The sequence below is a fragment of the Aegilops tauschii genome, chromosome 7 (genome assembly GCF_002575655.3).
Source record: "Aegilops tauschii subsp. strangulata cultivar AL8/78 chromosome 7, Aet v6.0, whole genome shotgun sequence".
NCBI lineage: Eukaryota > Viridiplantae > Streptophyta > Magnoliopsida > Poales > Poaceae > Aegilops > Aegilops tauschii.
In genome coordinates this window covers 510,486,773-510,511,142 of record NC_053041.3, presented here as the reverse complement: position 1 = coordinate 510,511,142, position 24,370 = coordinate 510,486,773, and the positions used below count along the sequence as shown (strand labels likewise).

At 43.1% G+C, this 24,370-nt stretch overlaps 1 protein-coding gene across 13 annotated transcripts; it reads left to right on the top strand.

Moving 5' to 3' along the window:
* The first annotated feature begins 16,262 nt into the window (after window positions 1-16,262).
* LOC109782615 (uncharacterized) lies at window positions 16,263-24,044 on the top strand. Of its 13 annotated transcripts, none has more exons than XR_012189406.1 (6): window positions 16,263-16,748; window positions 16,903-16,993; window positions 17,214-17,440; window positions 17,520-17,627; window positions 19,309-19,602; window positions 20,499-20,834. XR_012189406.1 is itself a non-coding variant. In XM_073504928.1 (6 exons), exon 6 carries the CDS (start codon window positions 23,185-23,187, stop codon window positions 23,914-23,916), a length of 732 nt encoding a protein of 243 aa, XP_073361029.1. In that variant the 5' UTR covers window positions 16,263-16,748; window positions 17,214-17,440; window positions 17,520-17,627; window positions 19,309-19,602; window positions 22,100-22,159; window position 23,184; the 3' UTR covers window positions 23,917-24,044. The 13 variants fall into 13 exon arrangements, 10 of the variants coding, with proteins under 10 accessions (XP_073361029.1, XP_073361023.1, XP_073361022.1 ...); XM_073504928.1 differs by lacking the exons at window positions 16,903-16,993; window positions 20,499-20,834 and adding exons at window positions 22,100-22,159; window positions 23,184-24,044; XM_073504922.1 differs by lacking the exon at window positions 20,499-20,834 and adding an exon at window positions 23,184-24,044 and having other exon boundaries at window positions 16,269-16,748; window positions 17,531-17,627.
* The last annotated feature ends 326 nt before the right edge of the window (window positions 24,045-24,370 follow it).

Here is a 24,370-nt window from a genome sequence, read left to right as displayed (position 1 = left end):
TCAACTTTCACGCAATACATGAGCGTGAGCCATGGACATAGCACTATATGTGGAATATAATGGTGGTTGTGGAGAAGACAAAAAGGAGAAGATAGTCTCACATCAACTAGGCGTATCAACGGGCTATGAAGATTCCCATCAATAGATATCAATGTGAGTGAGTAGGGATTGCCATGCAACGGATGCACTAGAGCTATAAGTGTATGAAAGCTCAACAAAAGAAACTAAGTGGGTGTGCATCCAACTCGCTTGCTCACGAAGACCTAGGGCATTTTGAGGAAGCCCATCATTGGAATATACAAGCCAAGTTCTATAATAAAAAATTCCCACTAGTATATGAAAGTGACAACATAGGAGACTCTTTATCATAAAGATCACGGTGCTACTTTGAAGCACAAGTGTGGAAAAAGGATAGTAACATTGTCCCTTCTCTCTTTTTCTCTCATTTTTTTGTTTGGCCTTTCTCTCCCCTTTTTTTTATGGCCTCTTTTTTTCTTCTCTTTTGTTTAGTCCGGAGTCTCATCCCGACTTGTGGGGGAATCATAGTCTCCATCATCCTTTCCTCACTTGGGACAATGCTCTAATAATGATGATCATCACACTTTTATTTACTTGCAACTCAATACTTAGAACAAAATATGACTCTATGTGAATGCCTCCGGCGGTGTACCGGGATATGCAATGAATCAAGAGTGACATGTATGAAAGAATTATAGAGGTGGCTTTGCCACAAATACGATGTCAACTACAGGATCATGCAAAGCAATATGACAATGATGAAGCGTGTCATAATAAACGGAACGGTGGTAAGTTGCATGGCAATATATCTCAGTATGGCTATGAAAATGTCATAATAGGTAGGTATGGTGGCTGTTTTGAGGAAGGCATATGGTGGGTGTATGATACCGGCGAAATTTGCGCGGTATTAGAGAGGCTAGCAATGGTGGAAGGATGAGAGTGCGTATAATCCATGGACTCAACATTAGTCATAAAGAACTCACATACTTATTGCAAAAATCTATTAGTTATTGAAATAAAGTACTACGCGCATGCTCCTAGGGGGATAGATTGGTAGGAAAAGACCATCGCTCGTCCCCGACCTCCACTCATAAGGAAGACAATCAATAAATAAATCATGCTCCGACTTCATCACATAACGGTTCACCATACGTGCATGCTACGGGAATCACAAACATTAGCACAAGTATTTCTCAAATTCACAACTACTCAACTATCATGACTCTAATATCACCATCTTCATATCTCAAAACAATCATAAAGAATCAAACTTCTCATAGTATTCAATGCACTTTTTATGATAGTTTTTATTATACCTATCTTGGATGCTCATCACTTTCAGGACTAAAATTTTAACCAAAGCAAAATACCATGTTGTTCTAAAGGACTCTCAAAATAATGTAAGTTAAGCATGAGAGATCAATAATTTCTATAAAATAAAACCACCACCGTGCTCTAAAAAGATATAAGCGAAGCACTAGAGCAAAATTATCTAGCTCAAAAGACATAAGTGAAGCACATAGAGTATTCTAATAAATTCTGATTCATGTGTGTCTCTCCAAAAGGTGTGTACAGCAAGGATGATTGTGGTAAACTAAAAAGAAAAACTCAAATCATACAAGACGCTCCAAGCAAAACACATATCATGTGGTGAATAAAAATATAGCCTTAAGTGAAGTTACCGATAGACGAAGACGAAAGAGGGGATGCCCAAGCTTAGGCTTTTGGTTGTCCTTGAATTTTACCTTGGGGTGCCTTGGGCATCCCCAACCTTAGTCTTTTGCCACTCCTTTTTCCGAAATCCATCAAATCTTTACCCAAAAACTTGAAAACTTCACAACACAAAACTCAACAGAAAATCTCATGAGCTCCGTTAGCGAAATAAAACAAACCACCACTTTAATGTACTGTAATGAACTCATTATTTATTTATATTTGTGCTAAAACTACTGTATTCCAACTTCTCTATGGTTCATACCCCCCGATACTATCCATAAATTCATCAAAATAAGCAAACAACACACGCAAAACAGAATCTGTCAAAAACAGAACAGTCTGTATCACAAAAAGAAGCTACTATCTCAGAGTCAAGTCCATATTTAGTGTATAGGGGATCTATCGTAGTCCTTTCGATAAGTAAGAGTGTCGAACCCAACGAGGAGCAGAAGAGCTTATAATGGGCTAAGTTGGGACACCCCTGCAGGGTATTATCTTTCGAAAGCCGTGCCCGCGGTTATGAGGCAGATGGGAATGGAGTTTACCTCCGCAGATATCTTTCAGCACTCACCTTTTGGCGACATACTAAACTCGTTGAAGTCTCTCTCCCTGTCAGGAGACCATTGGCCGAACTATGTCTCAGCTGCTCCAACGACAGAAGGGTCCAGCACAGCAGGGATCCGACCTCCAGACTGTCTTTCGCCGCCTCAGATCTTCTTCCCCGCCGCTGGCAGCCATGAAAACTGCATTACCATCATCAACCGAGCAGATGACCTCGAGGACTACACGGGTCCGCAAGAGAGGTCGCACTCTTTTGTGTCTGCTTATGTTATGCATCGCTTAATAAGCGGAAGCGTTATGACAACGCGGTTGATGTAGTCATACGTCTTCACGATTGACCAATCCTCAGTACCGAACGTACGGCACCTCCGCATTCAGCACACGTTCAACTCGGTGACGTCCCGCGAACTCACGATCCAGTAGAGCTTCAGGGAGGAGCTCGCGCGATGGATCAGACGCGCGTCTGGTGGGTTGCGCCGCGCGAGATCTCCTCCCCCTTTCCTTTGATCATTTTCTTTCTGTTTCCTCCGCTCCTTCTTTCCCACGATCTCGTGCCTCTTTTCCTCTTTCCTTGCCAAAAATAAACAACTTCCTCGATCCCCTGTTCCGCCGCCGTGCTAATCTGTATCAAACGCAAACTACTGAACTCCAAAAATTCTACAAAAATAGGGCGACCTATATAATTTGATTATTGATCTACTTCAATTGGAATCAGTATTTTATCACTTTCTGGTGATTTTTAACAATTGTTTTCGTGAGCAGAAAGTTTCTGTCTTTTTCAGCAAGATCAAATAATTATCACCCAAGAAGATCCTATAGGCTTTACTTGGCACAAACACTAATTAAAACATAAAACCACATCTAACCAGAGGCTAGATGCATTATTTATTACTAAACAGGAACAAAAAGCAAGGAACAAAAATAAAATTGGGTTGCCTCCCAACAAGCGCTATCGGTTGACGCCCCTAGCTAGGCATTGATAATTTTAATGATGCTCACATGAAAAGAAAGAATTAAAGCACAAAGAGAGCATCATAGAACACGTGAGAAACACATCTAAGTCTAACATACTTCCTATGCATAGGCATTTTATAAGCAAACAAATTATCATAGCAAGGAAAAATTAACATATGCAAGGAAGAAGAAAGAGACGATAGCAATCTCAACATGACGAGAGGTAATTTAGTAAGATAAAAATTTCTACAACCATATTTTCCTCTCTCATAACAATTACATGTAGGATCATAGGCAAATTCAACAAAGTAGCTATCACATAAAAGTTTCTCTACATGATCCACATGCATGCAAAGTTGACACTCTTCCAAAATAGTGGGAATATCATTAACTAAAGTCATGACCTCTCCAAACCCACTTTTATCAAAAACTTCATAAGATTGAACATTCTCCAAATATGTGGGATCTAAAGTTGACACTCTTCCAAACCCACTTTCAATATTATTGCAAACACTATAATCAATCTCATATTCATCATGGGGCTTAAATAAATTTTCAAGATCATAAGAAGAATCACCCCAATCATGATCATTGCAACAAGTAGTAGACATAGAAAAACTAGCATCCCCAAGATTAGGGTTTTGCATATTATTAGCACAATTTACATCAATAGAATTTATAATAAAATCATTGCAATCATGTTTTTTATTCAAAGATCTATCGTGAATCGCTTCATAAAGTACTTCATCACAATTTTCAGATTCACGAATTTCAAGCAAAACCTCATAAAGATAATCTAGTGCACTCAAGTCACTAGCAATAGGTTCATCATAATTGGATCTCTTAAAGAGATTAGCAAGTCGATGAGGATCCATAAACTTTTAGCAAGCGAAGATGCAAGCAAAAAGAAGGTACATGGTAACACAAGATCGAACGGAAGGAGGCGAATAAAACGGCAAGGGTGAAGTGGGGGAGAGGAAAACGAGAGGCAAATGGAAAATAATGTAATGCGAGGGATAAGAGTTTGTGATGAGTACTTGGTATGTCTTGACTTGTGCGTAGATCTCCCCGGCAACGGCGCCAGAAATTGCACGTTGGCGGGAGATCAAATCTTGACTTGACTTGGTGTGAGCCTCCCCGGCAACGGCGCCAGAAATCCTTCTTGCTACCTCTTGAACATGCGTTAGTTTTCCCTTGAAGAGGAAAGGGTGATGCAGCAAAGTAGCGTAAGTATTTCCCTCAGTTTTTGAGAACCAAGGTATCAATCCAGTAGGAGACTACACGCAAATCCCGCATACCTACACAAACAATTAAGAACCTTGCAACCAACGCGATAAAGGGGTTGTCAATCCCTTCACGGGCACTTGCAAAAGTGAGATCTTATAGAGATAATAAGATAAATATTTTTGGTATTTTTATGGTATAAAAGGAAAAGTAAAGATTGCAAAATAAAATAGATCGGAAACTTATATGATGGAAAATAGACCCGGGGGCCATAGGTTTCACTAGTGGCTTCTCTCAAGATAGCAAATTCTACGGTGGGTGGACAAACTACTGTCGAGCAATTGATATAAAAGCGCATAGTTATGAGAATATCTAGGCATGATCATGTATATAGGCATCACGTCTGTGACAAGTAGACCGAAACGATTCTGCATCTACTACTATTACTCCACACATCGACCGCTATCCAGCATGCATCTAGAGTATTAAGTTCATAAGAACAGAGTAATGCATTAAGCAAGATGACATGATGTCGAGGGATAAACTCAAGCAATATGATATAAATCCCATATTTTTATCCTCGATGGCAATAATACAATACGTGCCTTGCTGCCCCTGCTGTCACTGGGAAAGGACACCGCAAGATTGAACCCAAACTAAGCACTTCTCCCATTGCAAGAAAGATCAATCTAGTAGGCCAAACCAAACTGATAATTCAAAGAGACTTGCAAAGATAACAAATCATACATATAAGAATTCAGAGAAGAATCAAATATTGTTCATAGATAATCTTGATCATAGACCCACAATTCATCGGATCTCGACAAACACACCGCAAAAGGTATTACATCAAATAGATCTCCAAGAGAATCGAGGAGAACTTTGTATTGAGATCCAAAGAGAGAGAAGAAGCCATCTAGCTAATAACTATGGACCCGAAGGTCTGTGGTAAACTACTCACATATCATCGGAGAGGCTATGATGTTGATGTAGAAGCCCTCCGTGATCGATTCCCCCTCTGGCGGAGCACCGGAAAAGGCCCCAAGATGGGATCTCACGGGTACAGAAGGTTGCGACGGTGGAAATAGGGCTTCGTGGTGCTCCTGGATGTTTTCGGGGTATATGAGTATATATAAGCGAAAGAAGTAGGTCGGTGGAGCTACGAGGGGCCCACGAGGGTGGGGGGCGCGCCTACCCCCCCCCCCCCCGGCGCGCCCTCCTACCTCGTGGCCGCCTCGTTGCTTCCTTGACGTCCACTCCAAGTCTCCTAGATTGCGTTTGTTCCAAATACGATCCTCGCAGAGGTTTCATTCCGTTTGGACTCTGTTTGATATTCTTTTTCAGCGAAACACTGAAATAGGCAAAAAAAACAGCAATTTGCACTGGGCCTCCAGTTAGTAGGTTAGTCCCAAAAATAATATAAAAGTGCATAATAAAGCCCATTAAACATCCAAAACATATAATATAATAGCATGGAACAATCAAAAATTATAGATACGTTGTAGACGTATCAGTGGCGAAGGATTCAAACGTGGACCATGGTTAGCAACGCAGCAACCACTTGGGACAACCCACCAAATGTGATAGATTACTCATTTTACCCCTTCTATTCTTTCTCCACATCGCGACTGGTTTTCTTTTTATCTTATCTTTTTTCTATTTTTTTTTTGCAAATGCGTGAACTTTTCCCAATTTTTGTAAAAAAATTAAAATCAATGAATACTTTAAAGTTGGTTAACTTTTTTCAGAATCGATAATTTTTTTCAAATTTGATGAACTTTTTTCAAATATGATGAATTTTTGAAAATTCGATGTACTTTTTTTGAAAATCGATTAACTTTTTTTAATTCAATGAACGTTTTTCAAAATCACTGAACTCTTTATCAAAATTGATGAACCTTTCTCAAATTCTGTGAGTGTTTTTGAAATTAGATTTTTTTTTTCTCTTTTAAAAATCTGTGAACATTTTTCAAAATTGATGAACTTTTTTGCAAAATCGATGAACTTTTTTTGAAAATCAGTGAACTTTTTCTTCCAAAATGAAGAACTTTTTTCAAAATCACGACATTTTTACAAATAATTCAAAAAAATTAAGTGGTACAATTTATGAATGGTTCTATTCAATAAAATAGCGTTGCGGCCTTGTTATTATGTGTTTGCCTCTATTACTAAACACAAGCGGCATGTAGCTCGTGTGGTAGTGGCACCTGTATGTTAACACGATGTTCTTAGTTTGAAACCTGTAGAGAGCAATATGTTTCCTTTTTTGCGTTCATTTGTCTGCATGTTTCGTGGGCCAGCCCAGCACGGGGCGCTGCAGGCTCCCGGAGCTCCCCAGGTTTACGGGGTGCCCTATGTGTCGCATTAAGCGAGACAGAGAGCTACTCTCACTGAAGCACGTGAGCAGCTCGGCTGACCCATGAGGCCTTGTACAATGCAAGGTGCTTAGGTGAGGTGTTTAGAGAAATAAGCCGGACTTTTCTTAAGCACTGATGCTTATTTATACAGGGTAGACGCTTAACTAAGGGTGCATTTGGATCCCTTGCCGGTTTACCTCGCTAGGCAAAGCTAGCCTTGCCGACGGAGGCTAGCCGATTTATTTCGCTCACTCCATAGAACAAAAGGCTTGCAACCGCTGGCAACAAGGCAAGCTAGCTCCGGAACCAAATCCGATGGTCCCTTGCTTGGCCAGGCTAAGCAAGCGTTTGCCGAATAACCAAATGTTCCCTAAGCGTCTTGCCTTTGAAAATAGGCATCGGTGTTTCAGAAAAACTCGGTTTATTTTTCTAAGCACCTATCTAAATACCTAACATTGTACAAGGCCGACCGCACTCTTTTTAAAAGAAATAAAGAGAACACAATGCACTCGTGAGTGCTTCGATCCCGATAAATCATGTAAGAAGTGCATCGCTGCTAGCCACTTCACCCAACTGGACTTGGTAAATAGTTGTAGGAAGCGTCCATATTAAGGCAACTAGAGCCTGTTTTCTCACTTTTTTCTGATACTTTTTTTTCATCTCCATGTTTTATTTGGTTTTATTTTTTCTTCTCCACATATTTTTTTTTCTTATGTTTGTTTTCGTTTTCAATCAACATTTTTGTATATGTCAAAACCATTTTTGTTAATAAGTGATCAACATTTTTTGGTTTTTTCTTTGTTTGTTTTTGTTTTCAATCTATATTCTTTGAAAATTGTTGAAAAGTATTTGAACAATGTTAAACGAGTATTTGAAAAATGTTGGACAAGTATTTCTAAAATGTTGAACAAGTATTGAAATTTTTGAATAAGTATTTGACAAATGTTCAATAAGTATTAAAAAACTTGAATGAGTATTCAAAAAATGTTGAACAACCATTTGAAAATGTTGAATAAGTATTAAAAATGTTCAAGGAGTATTTAAAGATGTTGAATAAGTATTAAAAAATGTTGAATAAGTATTAAAAATGTTCAAGGAGTATTTAAAGATGTTGAATAAGTATTAAAAAATGTTGAACGGGTATTTGAAAAATGTTGAACACGTATTTTAAAAATGTTGAATAAGTATTAAAGATTTAAGCAAGCATTCAAAAAATGTTGAACGTGTATACAAAAAGTGATGGTCATTTATTAAAAATATGTTTCTGACATATACGAAAATTTAGATTGAAAGAAAAAAACAAACATAAGAAAACAAAAAAAATCTGAAATGGAGAAGAAAAAAAGAAAACCAAACAAAAAATTGAAGAGAGAAAAATAAAACCAAACAATGGAGAATAAAAAGGAAAACCAAAAAAAGAAGGAAAAACAAAGAAAACCCTGTCAAAATCAAAAAGGAAAGCGGAAAAACCCGAAGAAAACGGCTGTAGTAGCCTCAAGTATAATGTGGCCCTAGTTCTTACCATGGAATTTGACTGTGGTGGTTAGCGCGGTGTGCGTTATCCCAGACACCCGGGTTCGATCCCTCCATTCCGCCCATTTCTAGGGTTTGATCGACTGAGGGGCAAACGTTGGCATGCGTCTCCTTGTTCACTATGGAGTAATAAAGTTTACAAGCACTAAACAGTTCTTCATTTGTGTGCTTTTAGTTTCTGAACTGATATTTCCTGAGTTTTGTTGATGGGCAGTCTGTTTTTTTCTGATGCAAACACTTGCTTTGACGATTTCGCGACGTGTAATCATGTTAGAGTATCTCCAATAGGCGCGCTGGAAAAATCCGCTTTTATTGCGTGCGAGGCCGAAACGGGCGCTGCAACAGCCGCGCAATAATCACGCGCGCGGTAAACTTGGTTCAGCGCGCGGAGAAAAATAGCATCGCGTGGTGTATTTGTTGCGCCCGCTCTCGCGCGCTAGACATGGCAATCGAGCGCGCGACTCTCACCAACCACCAGATCTGAAACCTCCAGGCGCTGGCGTCGCCGCCCGCACCTTCCCCATTCACTCCGACGACCCGTCGGCGCTTCCCCCGCCTATCCGCGCACACCATCGCTGCTTCCTCCACCTTCTCTCCTCGTTGTCGCCCCTCGAGCGCACCGTTCCTCCGGTGAACAGCGCCCGGCGGCCGTTTGCAGCTCGGCGCCCACAAGGTGTTTCACAAAATATTTGCAAGGTATGTATTGCTTCAACTTTATATTTGTAGATAAATTTGGTGCATGTTCACTACTAGGGAAAAGCCTAGCAGTAGCGCTGGTTTTTTGGCTAGCAGTAGCCCGGGGGACCGCCCTACTGCTATGGCGCTACAGCTAAAGGGTAGCTGTAGCGCTGGTTCACCCGCGCTACTCTATACCTACTTAGCAGTAGCGCTTTATTAATAACGCGCTACTGGTAGTTACTAGCAGCGCTGCTCTACCCTCGCTACTACTATTATTACGTATTTTATTTCTTTTTTATTTTATGTCGTATTCGTACAACATTATACAAGTTTTCATACAGTAGCAATTTAGAGATTGTTATTATATCATAATGAGTTATTACATCATTGGATGAAAGAACTGCGGATTAGTTTCAAGTGGATGGATCCAAAGTGACCAATCCATCCACTTGAAACTAATCCGCGGTTCTTTCACCCAATGATATAATAACTCATCATCATCATCATCATAATATCATTAACAATTTTTCATCATAGTACATCATTGCCATATAACAACTCCTCATCATCATCATTTTCGTCCATGAGACATCATATAACAACTTGGTCATTAGTTATAATAACAACTCCTCCTCCTCATCACCATAGTACTCATAATCACTACTCCTCCTCCTCCTCATGATCAACTCTAACACATTGTAGCACATAATAATAACTTCTCCTCATCATCATAGTCATATATAATCAACACTAACTAATTGTTCTTAATACCTAGGACCTACTTCTCTCTCCTAGGTAAAATACCATAAAACAGATAAACCGGTCCATGTCCATAATGGAGAATGGAGATAAACCTATCTCCAACTTGTGGCTTGCGCACATTCATTTTGTCTCTAATTAGTTGTGTGTGCGCATTCATCACTTTGCTCCATTCTTTGATTTTGAGCCTTCCATCGTTTGAAGAAATTTAGTGCACTGTGGTAAGCCTTTGAAGGAGTTGGTCGTAAGCTAACCATATGCATATCACCGTCGAGAAATATCAAGTCAGACACAACCTCCTTCGGGAGCCTCTGTTGAGAAACATAATAGTAACATATATAGTTAGCAATGTAGTTTACTTAAGAATAATGTATGCAATGAAGTTACCATCATTAACAAAATCTTACCAAGTTTTTGGCAATGAAGTTACCATCAAGCAATTTATGGACTAGTGGCACGTATGTAGTAAAATTTGGGCTGATAGAGTGATTGGTTTTAACGGCCTCAACATCTTCTACGAATGAGACAAGATAACCTTTCTCCTCACAATTAAGCTCGGAGTCATAACTGTAGTATGTGTTGTCTACAAGCTTCCGAGTATTTCTTGAAGATAAGAAATAAGCTGAAAATTATAAACAAATAACTTTAGTACCGACGAACACCAAATATTTTTAAATTAACAATATAAATTACTTAACTTAACAAATTAGTGTGACAAACTCACATCTAGGCAAAACTGCAGGCATATCCACATCCACCCAGATGTCGATATTATCATCATCATCATAATCTTCGGGACGAATATCAAATCTTATTTGCATACCCTCCTCAAATCCATATGCCTTGCAGAGAGCTTCCCAATTAGAGCAACCAAAATGGGAGTTATTGACCACATTGTATAGCTTAACCAGAAACTCATAACCATGTTTAGTTCTTAAGTGAGCCCTCCTCGTATCCATATTCTCAAAGTCTTCTAAACCTAAACCAAGCTTCTCCAATACATATGGTCTAGCATGGCACGGAATGTACTAATCGAATTGAAAAAAACTAGAAATTACACGTTGAACAAAAGAAACACAAGTGATGATATTAATTACGATGAAATTCTTGTCGTTGCGTACCGTACAAACATCAAAGGTCTCTTCCAGCTTCACAGTGAAAAACCTATCATTTTGCAAGTGAGGAAACCTGTCGCACAAACCCCGGTCATCGTAGCAGTACCCGCACTCTGGGATCCCATCGTCATCAGACATCTCCTGTGTTCAAAATTCAAAGATTATAACTCGACGGCAAAACCCAAAATGGCGTGAAATTCTCTTTCCGGCATTTCCAGCGCACTCGATATTTCCTATATTATAGCACAAGCCATGCAAAAATTCATGAAAAAATCCGGCATGACCTTTTCTAAAAAAGGACATATCGAGCGCCTGAAATTTGCCGGAACAGAAATTAATCAACACTCCGGCAAAACATAGGCCACTCGGAGGTGTTCCCTGCAAACATGGCCACTTGGGCAAGCACATATCCTATTTGAGCAACACTAGATAGACATGTTTATATCTACGTCATATGAGCATTCAAACTTGATGGTCATTGCATTTCAATGGTTGAAAATATAAACAAAAACATTTCAAAATATCTTATATATAATCCTAACATAATTAAATTTGCCAATATAGGTCTCTCTCTCTAAACTAGTTCTAGTAAGCACTTACTAAATAAACTAGTTCTATTAAGTACTTACTATATAAACTAGTTCTATTAACTACTTACTAAATAAACTAGTATTATTAAGCACTTACTATAAATAAATTAGTTATATTAACCACTTACTAAATAAACTATTTCAATTAAACACTTGCTAAAAATTCTATTACCCTAGTTCTACCCTAAATTTCTTACTTCTATTACTAAATTTAATACCTAAAAATTTCTACACTAAGTGGAGGGAGTAGGAACGAAGGGAGGGGTGAGTGAGGGTGGAGAGGGAGGGAGGGATCGGGAGAGGGACGAGGCAGGGAGGGATGTGGGAGGGAGGAGGCGGGAGTGAGGAGGGAGAGGGAGGGAGGGAGGGATCGGGAGAGGGACGAGGAGGGAAGGGAGGTGGAAGGAGGAGGGATGAACTACCTCAGTGGAGGAGGAGCAGGAGCGTTGGCGGCGGCGGGCGACGACAGTGGTCGAGGAGGGCGACGATGGTGGTCGGGGAACGGCGGCGGCGGACAACAGGGGGTGCGGGGGACAATGAGAGTGGAGTGGAGAGGGGAGAGTGAGGGGCGGCCAGTTGTAGAAGATAGGATGGCTTTAGCAGTAGCGCACGTTAGGATAAAGCGCTACTGCTAAACGCCATAGCAGTAGCGCCTTTTACTCCAGATGCGCTACTGCTATACCTACAGCAGTAGCGCCTTTTGAGAAAACGCGCTACTGCTAAGGCTAAGCATGTAAAAATAAACATAAAAAACACATTGGTCATCAATGATCTTTTTGTGTAGAATCTGAATTGTCAATATGAGTCCTCCCCGGTTTAGGAACCGGCGAAGACTCATATTGCGGCCACAAATCCTACACATAAAGTTCAATGAAGACTAAGTGGTTGTGATAGTTTGAGAAGTAACATATTTAAGGTGGTAAACACCCTGTTCGCGGAGCGAGGTGGGACTAAACTTAGTTGCAAGGAGTGGACTAAACTTAGCAGCAGCGAGGGTTGGCGAAAAGCGCTACTGCTAAGTTCAATAGCAGTAGCGCGGTTACGAACATGCGCTACTGCTATACCTAGTCTGGCGGCAAGGTCGTGGAAATTGTAGTAGTAGCGCTGTTTCCTCCGGACGTGCTACTGCTATGTGGATATCAGTAGCGTGGTTTATTGTCATGCGCTACTGCTAAGTAGCAGTAGCGCCTTATTTTAAACTGCGCTGCTGGTAAGATTCTGTGTATAAAGTTTTCCATAGTAGTGGTTGTTTGTAGTTTTAAACTAGTTTAAATTCAATATTGTAGATGAGTTCGTCCTAAGATTCTTCCGACGAAGAATTTGATATTCAAGAGGAGGAGGACATCGCAATGATCCTAGCTATGCACGTCAATAAAAAGCCAAAGCACGGTGGTTCGGTTATCGGTCATCAGAAATTATGGAGGGATAGGATCGATGCCCACAACAAATTGATGAGCAACTATTTTGCGAAGAATGCCACATATCCCGAGTCCTACTTTCGGCGCCGTTTTAGGATGAGCATCGAGTTGTTCAAACGCATTGCGGAGAAACTGGCAAGCCATGATCGTTTTTTTCAGCAAAGGAGGAATGCTGCCGGAGAACCCGGGCATAACACCTCTCAAAAGGTGACCGCTGCTTTGCGTATGTTGGCATACGGTATTCCGGCGGATCTCGTTCATGACCACTTGGCCATGGGTGAGAGTCAAGCCATGAAGTGTGTCAAGCGCTTCGCAGTCGGAATTGTGCAAGTGTTCGGCCCGGAATATTTGAGGGCTCCCAATGCTGAAGACACTACAAGGCTTTTGGACATGAACAAAGCTCACGGGTTCCCAGGTATACTTGGCTCAATAGATTGCATGCATTGGAGTTGGAAGAACTGTCCTAAGGCATGGCATGGACAATTCCACGGCCAGAAAAGGGGTTCCACTATAATCCTTGAAGCAGTGGACGACCAGGAGACTTGGATTTGGCATGTTTTTCCGGAATGCCTAGATCTTTGAATGACATCAATGTTCTTAATCAGGCACCACTCATGAATAAGATTATAAATGGTGAAACTACACCGGTCGAGTTTGTAGAAAATGATTATACATACAACTATGGCTACTATCTTGTGGATGGCATCTAACCAAGGTGGCAAACATTTGTGAAGCCATTAACGGCACCACAAGGTAAGGAAAAACTTGATTTCTACAATGCTCAGGTGGCGGCTAGGAAAAATGTGGAGAGAGCTTTTGGGATTTTGCAAGCCCAATTTGCTATTGTTAGAGGACCTGCTAAATTTTGGGATCAAAAGATTCTTTGGTACATCATGAACACTTGTGTGATCATGCATAATATGATCATCGAGAATGAGCGTGGGCAGGATTTAGACTATCCTCAGTATGAGTTGTTAGGGCATCCCGTGCGAGTGCGGAGGAGGGCTGCGAGGGTGGCCCGATTTATTGCCTCCTATTATGCCATTCGACGTGCCGAAACACATGATGATCTTCAAAAGAATCTAATCGAGGAGTGGTCGGCATGGAATGAGCGACAAAATTAGTTTGATATTGTATTGTTTAACTATTTGTTGTATTGGACGATAAACTATTTGTTTGAGTTGTAGTAATAATTGAACTATTTATTGTTCATTTATTTGTTGTGTGTTTGATCTTTTTGTTTCTATGTTGAGTGGGAAATGTTGTTTGTGCTGGGCGCACGCGCTGTAATTTTAGCGCGCCTGCTAGCGTGCTACCCGCGGGGCGAAATATAGCGCTTCTGCTAAAGCAGAACACCTGCCCAGCGCGTGAAAACACTATTTTGGCGCTGTAAAAGTTTTTTTAGCGTGCCGCGCAAGCGCGCGTCTGTTAGAGATGCTCTTAGATAGAGGTAGTTTAATGTGACGCCCGGATAATTAAGCTACAGTAATCCTCTTCTAATGATGCCATGTCATCACTTTTACTATTGCTAAAACCCGCTTAGATTCAATCCGGTTCAAATTCAAATTTAAAATAAAGTCAAATTTTAAAGTTTTCAAACTATCAGAACTAAAATGGTCACTTTATTCTATAAATTCCCCTGATCATTGTTATGTTGGACCAACTTAAATTGACTCACAAATAAATTCCTAGTAAATTAACAAATGGTCCAACATCAAATAAAATGGCCTTTTTCAAAGTAAATAATTATTTAATTAACTCCAATCCCCTCCAAACTTTGTGGGCATTCTCGAAATAATGGCTATTATTTATGTGGCAAATATCATATTCAAAAAAAGTCAATGAGTTTCAAATGTTAATACAAAACAGTAGAGAAACAGTAAAAGCAAATAAGTAAAAAGAAAATGCAAAAGAGATAAGAAAAGGAGCAACCCCCGGGCCTTGTCGGCCCACCCGGGCCGGCCCAACGGCCCACTCCCCCAACCCACCAGTCGTCTCCCTGTCCGGCCGACTGTGCCGCTACAGGGGCATGGTCGCCACCGAGCCAGCTCGCCGTCACCAGCGAGGGGATAAGGAACCCCCCTCGCCCCCTCGATTCCCTCTCCCGTTCTCATCCACTCCGCCTCCCCCTCTCTCCCTCGTCGCTCTCTCTCTCTCCCCCTCTCTCCCCAGATCCACCCGCGCCGTCGTCGTCATGGCCGAGCTCGCCCGCGCGCCCTCCGGCCTCCCCGCGGCCCAGCTGCTTGTCCGTACACATCGCCGTCGTCGACTACGTCTACCGCGCGGACCTCTTCGACCTCAGAGCCCCTCTGCCTCGCCGGATCGCCTTCTTCCTCCACTTCAGTCGCCACCGTCTTCTTCAACGCCGACGCCCACTGCAGCCCCTAAACCCACCGTCGGGCCCTCGTGCGCCCTCTCGGTGAGCCGCACCGATTCCCCGCTCTCCCCCTCTTTCTTCCGTCGCCATAGCCGCCGCTCCTACACTCGCCGATGCCGCGATCGAACTCCGCTCCCGCACCCGCTATCCGCTGCTGCGGTCTGTGCCCGCACCCTCGGCTCCCCTGCCCGCGCACTAGTCGTGCCCCTGGCTGGGCCTCGTGCGCGCGCCCACGCCCGCGGGCCTGCTGCTGCGTCGCTGCAAGCTGCTCTACTGCTACGGGCCTGCTGCTCGCCCACCCTGACGGCGCCCTGCCGCACCCGCCAGTCCTCGCGCCACCCGCCCTCCTCTGCTTCGGCCGCGCCCTACCAGCGCGCGCCTCGCTTCCTTCTGTTCCCGCCAGGCCAGCCGTTTCGCTCGCCGCCCGCAACTGTGCGCTCAACTGTCGCAGACCGCCCCGCCCCGCGCCGCTGCTCCGCGTGCCCGGCCGCCGCACCCTGCACCTGGCGCGCGCCTGCAGCCTCTCAACCTGCCGCGCGCTCGTTGCCAGCCGCCGTCGCTTCCTGTCGGTCCGTCCCCGCCGCTCGCCGGCGCTGGGCGCCCCTCCCCCGACCTCGCCTGCTGGCAGCGCCCGGGGCTGCCCAGCCCGCAGCCCCGTTAGCCCAGCGCCCGACAACCCGCCCCGGTCGGCCTGGGCCACCGACCAGTGCGGCCCGCCCCTGTAAATAAAACAAAAAATTGTTTAAAAATATATATTAACTAATTAACTTAATTAATTTGGTTTAATCTACTATCTATCTACTATCTATCTATCTATCTATCTACTATCACTATAAAAGAACGAGAGGGCGGAGAACCAGACAATCACACCCATCCACTTACAAAATCTAATGGCTCTTAATCCTCCCGTGTTTAACGCTGCAAACACGCATTATAAGCAACTAAATAATGCATCGATCGCTGACCCCGCTGCCGTTCGAAAAAGAAAAAAACTACCAACAACGCACGCACGCACGCACGCCCCCCGCACGACCTCTCGCCCCATCCTCATCCTCCCATCCGACGCCAGCGCACGGGCGGGGACGCCGTTCCTCCCGCGCCCGCGCCGTTCCCCGCCCAAGTGGTTCGCCGCCCCGCCGCCCCGCCGCCACCCGTCCTCCCGCGCCGTCGCCGCCCGCCGTCCTCTCCTCCCGTGTCTCCTGCCGCTTGCCCCCACATCGTGGTGCGCCATAGGTGCCATCCAGATCGAGCACGGGGCAAATCACCCCGCGTCTTCACCGACGGCATCGGCTGTCTCAGGTCTAGGGTTTGCCCTGGTTCTCACGACTCCCTGTGTGCGGCTGTAGCGGTGGGATGGACGGCGCCGGCGCCATTGCGGACTCGCTGTTCGGCCGGCCCGTTGTGGTTCGGTTTTGTTTTGGTTGATGCGGCTGTCTACCGATGGATTGGTACGATCTATTTGCTCCCTCCTTCATTCTTCCTTCCTTTGTGTTCTGGTGTTGTTTGATAGATTTGCCGGTTGGTTGGATGCGGGGATTACATGGTAGGGACCGTAGTGGTGGATGCTTCTGTATGCATCTTCACGTGTTGCCGTTGATGCAGACCATTGGGGTTTGGATTAGGTGCTTTTCTGGCTGATTGGATGGGTTTGGTGTCGACCAGTGCTTACCGTGGACAACACGACAGCAGTAAGGTGATGCAATCCCCTTTCTATTTCTGTTCATCTTCTCCATGTGTTTAGGGGTTCGGTTCAGTTTTGCCGTCGTACAGATCAGTAGCTAGCCGAGTCTGCCTGATGTAGTGTAATTCTAGAAAAACGTATTAACGAGATGAAGCTTGTGGTTTCTGAAGTAAACAATACCTGCTAGATTTTACTCCAATTTCTTGTGCAAATTTCATTTTGATACATGTAGAGCAGCGGCGACAGCTCGGACGCAACGCGCTTGGCCTGCGTCAGCGGCGGCGGCGGGGTCCATCTCCTCCCTGGAGCAGCGGTGGTGGCGTGGGACACAGCGGGCTCGGCCGCGAAGATGGATTTCTCCGGCGGGGCATTTGAAAATGTCGATATGTCGACGAATCCTCGCCTCTGTTCCTCGACCTTGCGTGAGGGAAGCCGCTGTCGCTGTTCCTCTACGCGACGGTGATACACATGGCGTAGCCTCTCCCTGATCTTATACTGCGTGCCTTGTTCATCCATATATGATCTTATTTTGTTTCAGTTTTTTGCTAGATTTAACATTGGCCTTTGTTCAAATCCTATTCATGTTGAACCATTGAAAGCGAGCACACAAAGCTGCAGAGGCAACCAGTCCAAAGGAATCAGTACGGTAATGTGTTTCCAGTATTCCTAAAATAAATGAAGTAATGGTGTGATTAACACTAACATTGATGTTCCCCCTCTTCTATATAAAATGATACGCACACTCCGGCGTATTAGAGAAAAAAAGCACTAACATTGATGGATCAGTCGGTTCTATTGAAAAAATCATCACACTCTGTTAAGCCAGATTCCATTCATTTTGATTTTTAGCTCTGCAAACTGTGATATGAGAATTGGTATTCGTTACATCTTGACTGTCTAGCACATCATATGGTTATTTCAAGTGCCGCTGCAAAGAAATGTCGCCGGTAACAATGATTAAAGTTCCAGTTCCCTGATAGTGCATCTTACCACATTCAGTTTTGGTAGCTGTAATGGGACAAATGGAGTCTGAGGATGGTGTGGGTTGTGCATTATTCTCTTTCCCACTAATGATTTTGCTGGTCAAACTTGGGATGTGATCAAGAAGGTGGGGAAAGCAACATAGTTTTAGTGGCGGTGCTATTGTTAAGTGCACCGGAATTTAGCAAGAAAAATAATGGGAACAATTTGAATATCTTAGTTCGCACTTCTGCTCAGTGAGTCCAGCACTTGGACAAGACTCCAAACTTCAAATTCTCATAGGACCAAATTATTGGACACAACCTGATTTATAATTTATCTTAAATTCCAAATTATGTGATGTAGACAATCTAAAATCATTACTTCTTTCGTAGGGAACATATATTGGTGTTTGATGAGGCAGATCAAATTCGTCATCGTGATTTGCAATCCCATGTTGACTATCATTTCTCCGATTCCCAAAATTAGACCAGCTACAGTTTTTTGTTACATAGACGAAGTCACATAAGGAACTAGCAAGCGTTCCTAAATAATAGTCTTTTTAGATATTCCAGTATGGACTATATACGGAGCAAAATGAGTGAATCTACACTCTAAAGTGTGTCTATATACATCCGTATGCAGACCTTATTGAAATCTCTAAAAAGACTTAAATTTAGAAATGGAGGGAGTAGTTTGTAAAAAAATTCTGGGTGGTGAAGTTGTGAAGATACATGCCTCCCTGTTGTCATCTTTTAAATATTATTGAAGTAGTCATCATCTAAATATTATTTTCTAAATTTTTGTCATCATTTTAAACACGAAGCCCAGTGGGGGTATTTTCTCCGTAGTTCACTCATTATTTTTTCATGGCTATGCTGAGTGCAGCACTGCACTCGATTCTGAAATATTTAATGTGAAAACATATTGTATTCGGGTTGGTGCCATCGTTTTATGGAATTGTTACAAAGACATGATGTTGGATAATGTGGAAACAGATTACTGCCCACACTTGCATTGGCAACTTGCGAAACTTCTAACTGCAGACATGAATTGTTACAAAGACATGATGTTGGATAATATTTGAAGCATACTTATATATACACCATGTCGTCTTGTCTTCTTGCGCAATGCATGTCTAGAACTCTTGACTAATACAAAAAAATCAATAAAAATGATTTACAAGCCTATTAACAGTACATTGGTTATGATCATGCCCTTGAATGGTAGACTAACAGCAGCACTGCTCTCAAATATTCATATCTACAATATGCGGATCGCTTTTTTCATCTTTGGGATGCTATTGTTGTCTTAGGACTTTCATACGAACCTCTGATTCTTTTTTACCGCTTTCTGCTTTGAGTCAGGTCATGCCAGTTCATCCAACTGTTCACGCTCAACTACGTGTTGCATTGCAATTTGCAAGTAACCTTGCTTCAACATAAAAAGAATTGGGTGATGGACGTGATATCAACATGGTTATGGACTACCATGTATGTACATAAATATGTATTCCCTTTGGCGTCGAGCTGCCGCCACCGCGGACTAGGCCGGCGGCAGGAGGGGATATGGGATGGACCTGGCGGTGATAGGGTTGGGGTCCCCTGGCGTTGCCCAGGGGAGGTGACGCGAGGGGGTGAAGAGACGCAACTTGAAACATGGTAATTTCTTTTACGCTCTTACGTTTTGTATTTGCACAATGGTTGATTTCCGTTTGGAATGTTCAGGTACATAAAGTTAGAGTAGTGAGCAAATCTTAAGATCTTTTAATATGGTTAATTCCTTAGATGAGAAAGCTTATACATGGAATAACTCGGTTTCTTGATCTGTACATAAAATATTGATTCATGAAGAATGATGTTTTGAATTATGTATGAGACAAGAATTAAGTACTATACACTTGTGTGAAATTCAAAATTTCAAGAAGGTTATCCTATATCTCTTTTTTGGGTGGGGGAGAGGTAAGGTTATCATATATATGATTATATGTGTCAGCTGAGACGTGCATTGCACGTGCAAGCTTACTAGTTTAACTTAATTACCTAATTAACTAGATGATTAAGTAATGAGCCTATGACAGGAGGCCCCACCCCTGTTGACCAGTCAACGTTGACTGGTCAACTATGACCCCCTGGCCCACTGTCAGCCTCTGTCTACAATCTATCTACACAGGGCTGGGTAACCATAGCGTTTTAAGCATTAATTTCAAATTAATAATAATTTCAAAAAAAAAATAAAACTTTAGAAATTCGTAGAAAATAATCCGCACCTCGGATGAAAAAGTTTTATACATGAAAGTTGCTTAGAACAACGAGACGAATCTGAATATGCGGTCTGTTCGTCCGCCATACGTCCCTAGTATAGCGAACATGGAACCATCCCCCTCCGGTTCGTCTGTCTGATAATGCCAAACTTCGGAAAAACATTCCCGGATGTTATCCCCCTTTGCCGGCATCATGTAGCACTACGCCAGGACACCTCTAGATCTGCCTGTAGTCATGTCATGCATCTGTGTGTTATATATTTACTGTTTCTCCCCCCTCTTCTTCTCTGGTAGACCCCGAGACCGCTGCTGATGCCGCTGTGATCGACTACGTCACCGACGACCCTCCTTCCCTTTCGACAGAGCTTCTAGGCAAGCCAACCCCCTTGATCATTCCGATATCGCCTAGTTCATTCTCTCTCATGCTTGCATTAGATTTTGCTATTGTTAATGATTGCTCCTATTCTGATGCATAGCCTGCTTTTGTAACCTGCTCATTGTTCTACCTCCTTATCCTAAACTGTTTAGTATAGGTTGGTTACTGATCCATCAGTGACCCCACCTTGTCCTTGTTGCCCCTGCTTCATGTAACATCCCAAATTTTTAATTTGAATGTTATACATTAGATCATCATGCATATCATATTTTATTGCATTTTGATTTGCGATCCTAGAAATTTCACGCAACTCAAGGGCCCACGGAGAGAGTTGGGGATTTCGTTATTTTCATATTTGGGTTTTCTCAAATTTTGAAAATAGGATCATTTGTTTTAATTATTTTTCTCTCCAAAAATATTTCATATGAAAATATATGAGAGGGGATAAAATGACTTCTCCACAAATAATGAAATATTGGAGGAAAAATATTAAAAACAAATATTTGATTTTATTTGATTTTATTCGAATTAGAAAAAATACGCGTTTTTCAAAATTGCATTTTAGGCCCAAATAAATGTTCATCTTGTCCGACTTATTTTTAGAGGATGGGGAAAATTTATTTCGGGATTTTTGGAGTCCGTTTAGTATTTCTTTTCTTACTTTTTCTGCACGTTTCGTTTTTTTAAAAAAAAAGTCAACCGCCTTACGGGCCGTGTCCGACCCGGACACCTCAGCCCGGCCGACCTTTAAAGCCGCGGCCCGAGCCCCGCCTCAGCCCAAGTCGCCGCCGCCCCGAAACCCTAGCGGCCGCCCGCGCCGCCGCCGCCGCCCGCGCCCCCGCCGCCCCGCGCCGCCCGCCGCCCGACCCGCCACCCGCCGAAGCCCCGCCGCCGTCCGCCGCCGCCTCTCGCCCGACGCCGCCACCCGCCGAAGCCGCTCGCCGCCGCCGCCGTCACGCGAACCGAGGTAGCCGCCGGTTTTTCTCGAAAAACCGTTCGGTTTTATTTCGAAACCGAGATGCGTTTTTTTATATTAGATCGGTTTATTTTTTTCCGGTTTAGTTAAACAGCGAATGCCCGTTCGTTCGTTTTAACGAACGGTTTTCGTTTTTTTACAGACAGCGAACGTTCGATCGTTAGCCTGTTCGTCAGTTTTTCATTTTCTCGGATTTTCCGCGATTATTCCTGATCGCGATTTCCGATCTGTTTTTCGTTTTAGTATAACTTTTCGCTCGTTTATTGGAATCAGGCGATTCAAGCGCCTAGAGTTTCGTCTCGAAATTCTCTTTCCGTTTAGCCAACTCAAACAAGTTTTTGCTACTGTAAAATTTGACTTAGATCCAGATTAGTAAACGAAGCTTGTTTCTTTTGCCGTTTGACCTTTGTTGCTTCGTTTGAATTGATTCTTTTTGCAAACCGGAGTTCTTAAGTTGAACTTTCTGGTTAGATCTCTTATTTTGAGTTTTATTTCGTGCACCCTTGCTTGATTGCTTATGTATGTATTGTTTGTTTGCGATAGAGTACCCGGAGTGCGAAGCGTGCTACTACGAGTCTCTAGGTTTCATGGATCATCAGCAAGGCAAGTAACACTTTGATCATACTTTTCATCACCCAGTGTTATTGCATTAGATCAATCCTCAAACAGTTGCATGATTAGGATCTGATTTATATGTGGGTTTTGGGAAGTAGATGAGGTAGTGCCTATTGTCCTGTTTACTATCAAACCTTTGGGAGTTACTTCTATGTTTGCTTATATCGCTATGCTATGCTCGTAGACGTGGATTGGATTTGAGTGAATTCTTCATGACAGATGTGAGATTATTAATTTATGGTTCAACTTAATGTGGCTACTTTAATTTACATCTGGGTGGATTGAGGCACCTGGAGAAACCAGTGTTGTCTGTATTTTTGGATATCTCGGAGTACCCGTGTGATCATCCTATGGACCGCCACCCAGACTCAAAGGGATCATGAGATTATTCATGCTAGAAACTTTCGTGTGGAACCACAAGCTATTATGGGCTCTAGCATACTTGAGTAGGTTACATGACCTCTTGAAGAGGTGGGCTAGCAGATGTAGGGGAAAGTAGGTGTAACTGTCCACCCGGAGTAAAGATAGCATTATTCTGTTCATTACTCTCTATGTGTTACTTTGCCAGCATATTCCATGTGCTGGCCCGTTTTTGGGCAGCAAGGTATCATGTTGCAGACTTTTCAGACGACGAGTAAGGAGCCTTAGGTCGTGGTCTTATACTCAGTGATGCCGTTGGAGTTGATGGACTCAATTTATCTTCCAAGCCTTCTGCTGTTATCGTATTTTAGATGGCCTTAAGCCATATTTATTGTATTGAGTTCTCTTGAACTATTTGATGTAATAAGTGTGTGATTGCTACTCTGTTATAAATTCTTCAAAGTACTATGCGTGTCAGCATTACCGATCCAGGGATGACACTGATGCACAGAGACTAGACTATTTGAGGTCTGGTCGCTACAGAGATGGTATCAGAGCACACGCTGACTGTAGGACACGACCACTAAGCTAAAGCCCTAGATCACTACTCTCTTCTCATTTCTGACTCCTCTCCTTTCTTCCACTCTTTTAGGATGGCGGATGCAAGGAACAAGTTCGCGCAACCAGATGAGGATACACCTTTTGGACTACACTTGAAGGAAGTTACTAAGTACCTGAACATCGGAATACCAAGCTTCACCGGAACCTACAACGCCACACTACCAGAAGAGGAGCGCTGGATGATCCAAGTTCAAGTTCCAGGAAGGACGTTCACGCCAATCACTGAGCCCATAGAGTTTTCCTTTGATGCACCAACCTGGAGTCTAGGAAAGAGCATGGCAGCCCACATCACCATGGGACGCATTGAAGAAGTGTACCACAATGGTCTCAAGGATACTATCTATCAGATTTGTGGGCGCCGAGACGAGCAATGGGAGATGATCAGTACCAGGAAGGATAGATCTATTGCAGCTTTCATCCAGGAGTTAAACCAGCACATTCGTCGCCAGGAAAACCAGATGTGCGCAGACATGATAGAACTGAAGAAGGCAAAGACTAGGATCATGGAACTGGAGGAAGAACTCAAGGCTACACGCGAGGATTATATGGAGGAAATCGTCGCACTAGTGGAGGAGAATGACGACCTGACAAAGAAGCTAGGAGTTTTCATGGGAGACCCAGCACCAGGAGGAGATGATGACGATTCTACTTGCCCGGAGAATTACATCATCATTGACGACACCGACTCGGACCCTAGTGAGGATGATTTGGAGGATGAAGCCGGAGCATATATCATGGAGTCTTCGACTGAGCAATTTTTCTAGTAGACCACCAAATTTAGTAGTAGTATTCCACCATGTATATATTATAGTCCAAGCACTTTGTAACGATAGTTAGATCGATTGTATGCCTTGTTTGAATTGATTGGAGTGATATGATTGTGTTTATCTCATGTGCATATGGGTAGTGTTTTCCCTCTAGACCTCATTCTATTCTATTCAGATGCCTCCGAGACGCGACACCGGATTTGTTTTCCCGCCGGAGATCACTCAGTTGATTCAGCAGCAGAATGCCCTGATGCAAGTGCTAGTTCAAAACCAAGGCAACAACAACAACAACAACCCACCACCACCACCACCTGTTAATCACTTAGCCCGATTTCTTAGGCTGAATCCGCCGGTGTTTTCCAGTAGCACCGAGCCGATTGTGGCAGATGATTGGCTCCGCAAGGTTGGAAGGGAGCTGACCACTGCAGGATGCACAGATGCGGAGAGAGTG

What these genes read in the sequence shown, in the direction of transcription:
- LOC109782615 (XM_073504922.1), top strand. Translation starts at nt 19,400, where the DNA reads ATGGACGTGATATCAACATGGTTATGGACTACCATGTATGTACATAAA. An exon ending in GAGACGCAACTTGAAACATG is followed by an intron (nt 19,603 to 23,183) that starts GTAATTTCTTTT and finishes CCACTCTTTTAG; the next exon opens with GATGGCGGATGCAAGGAACA.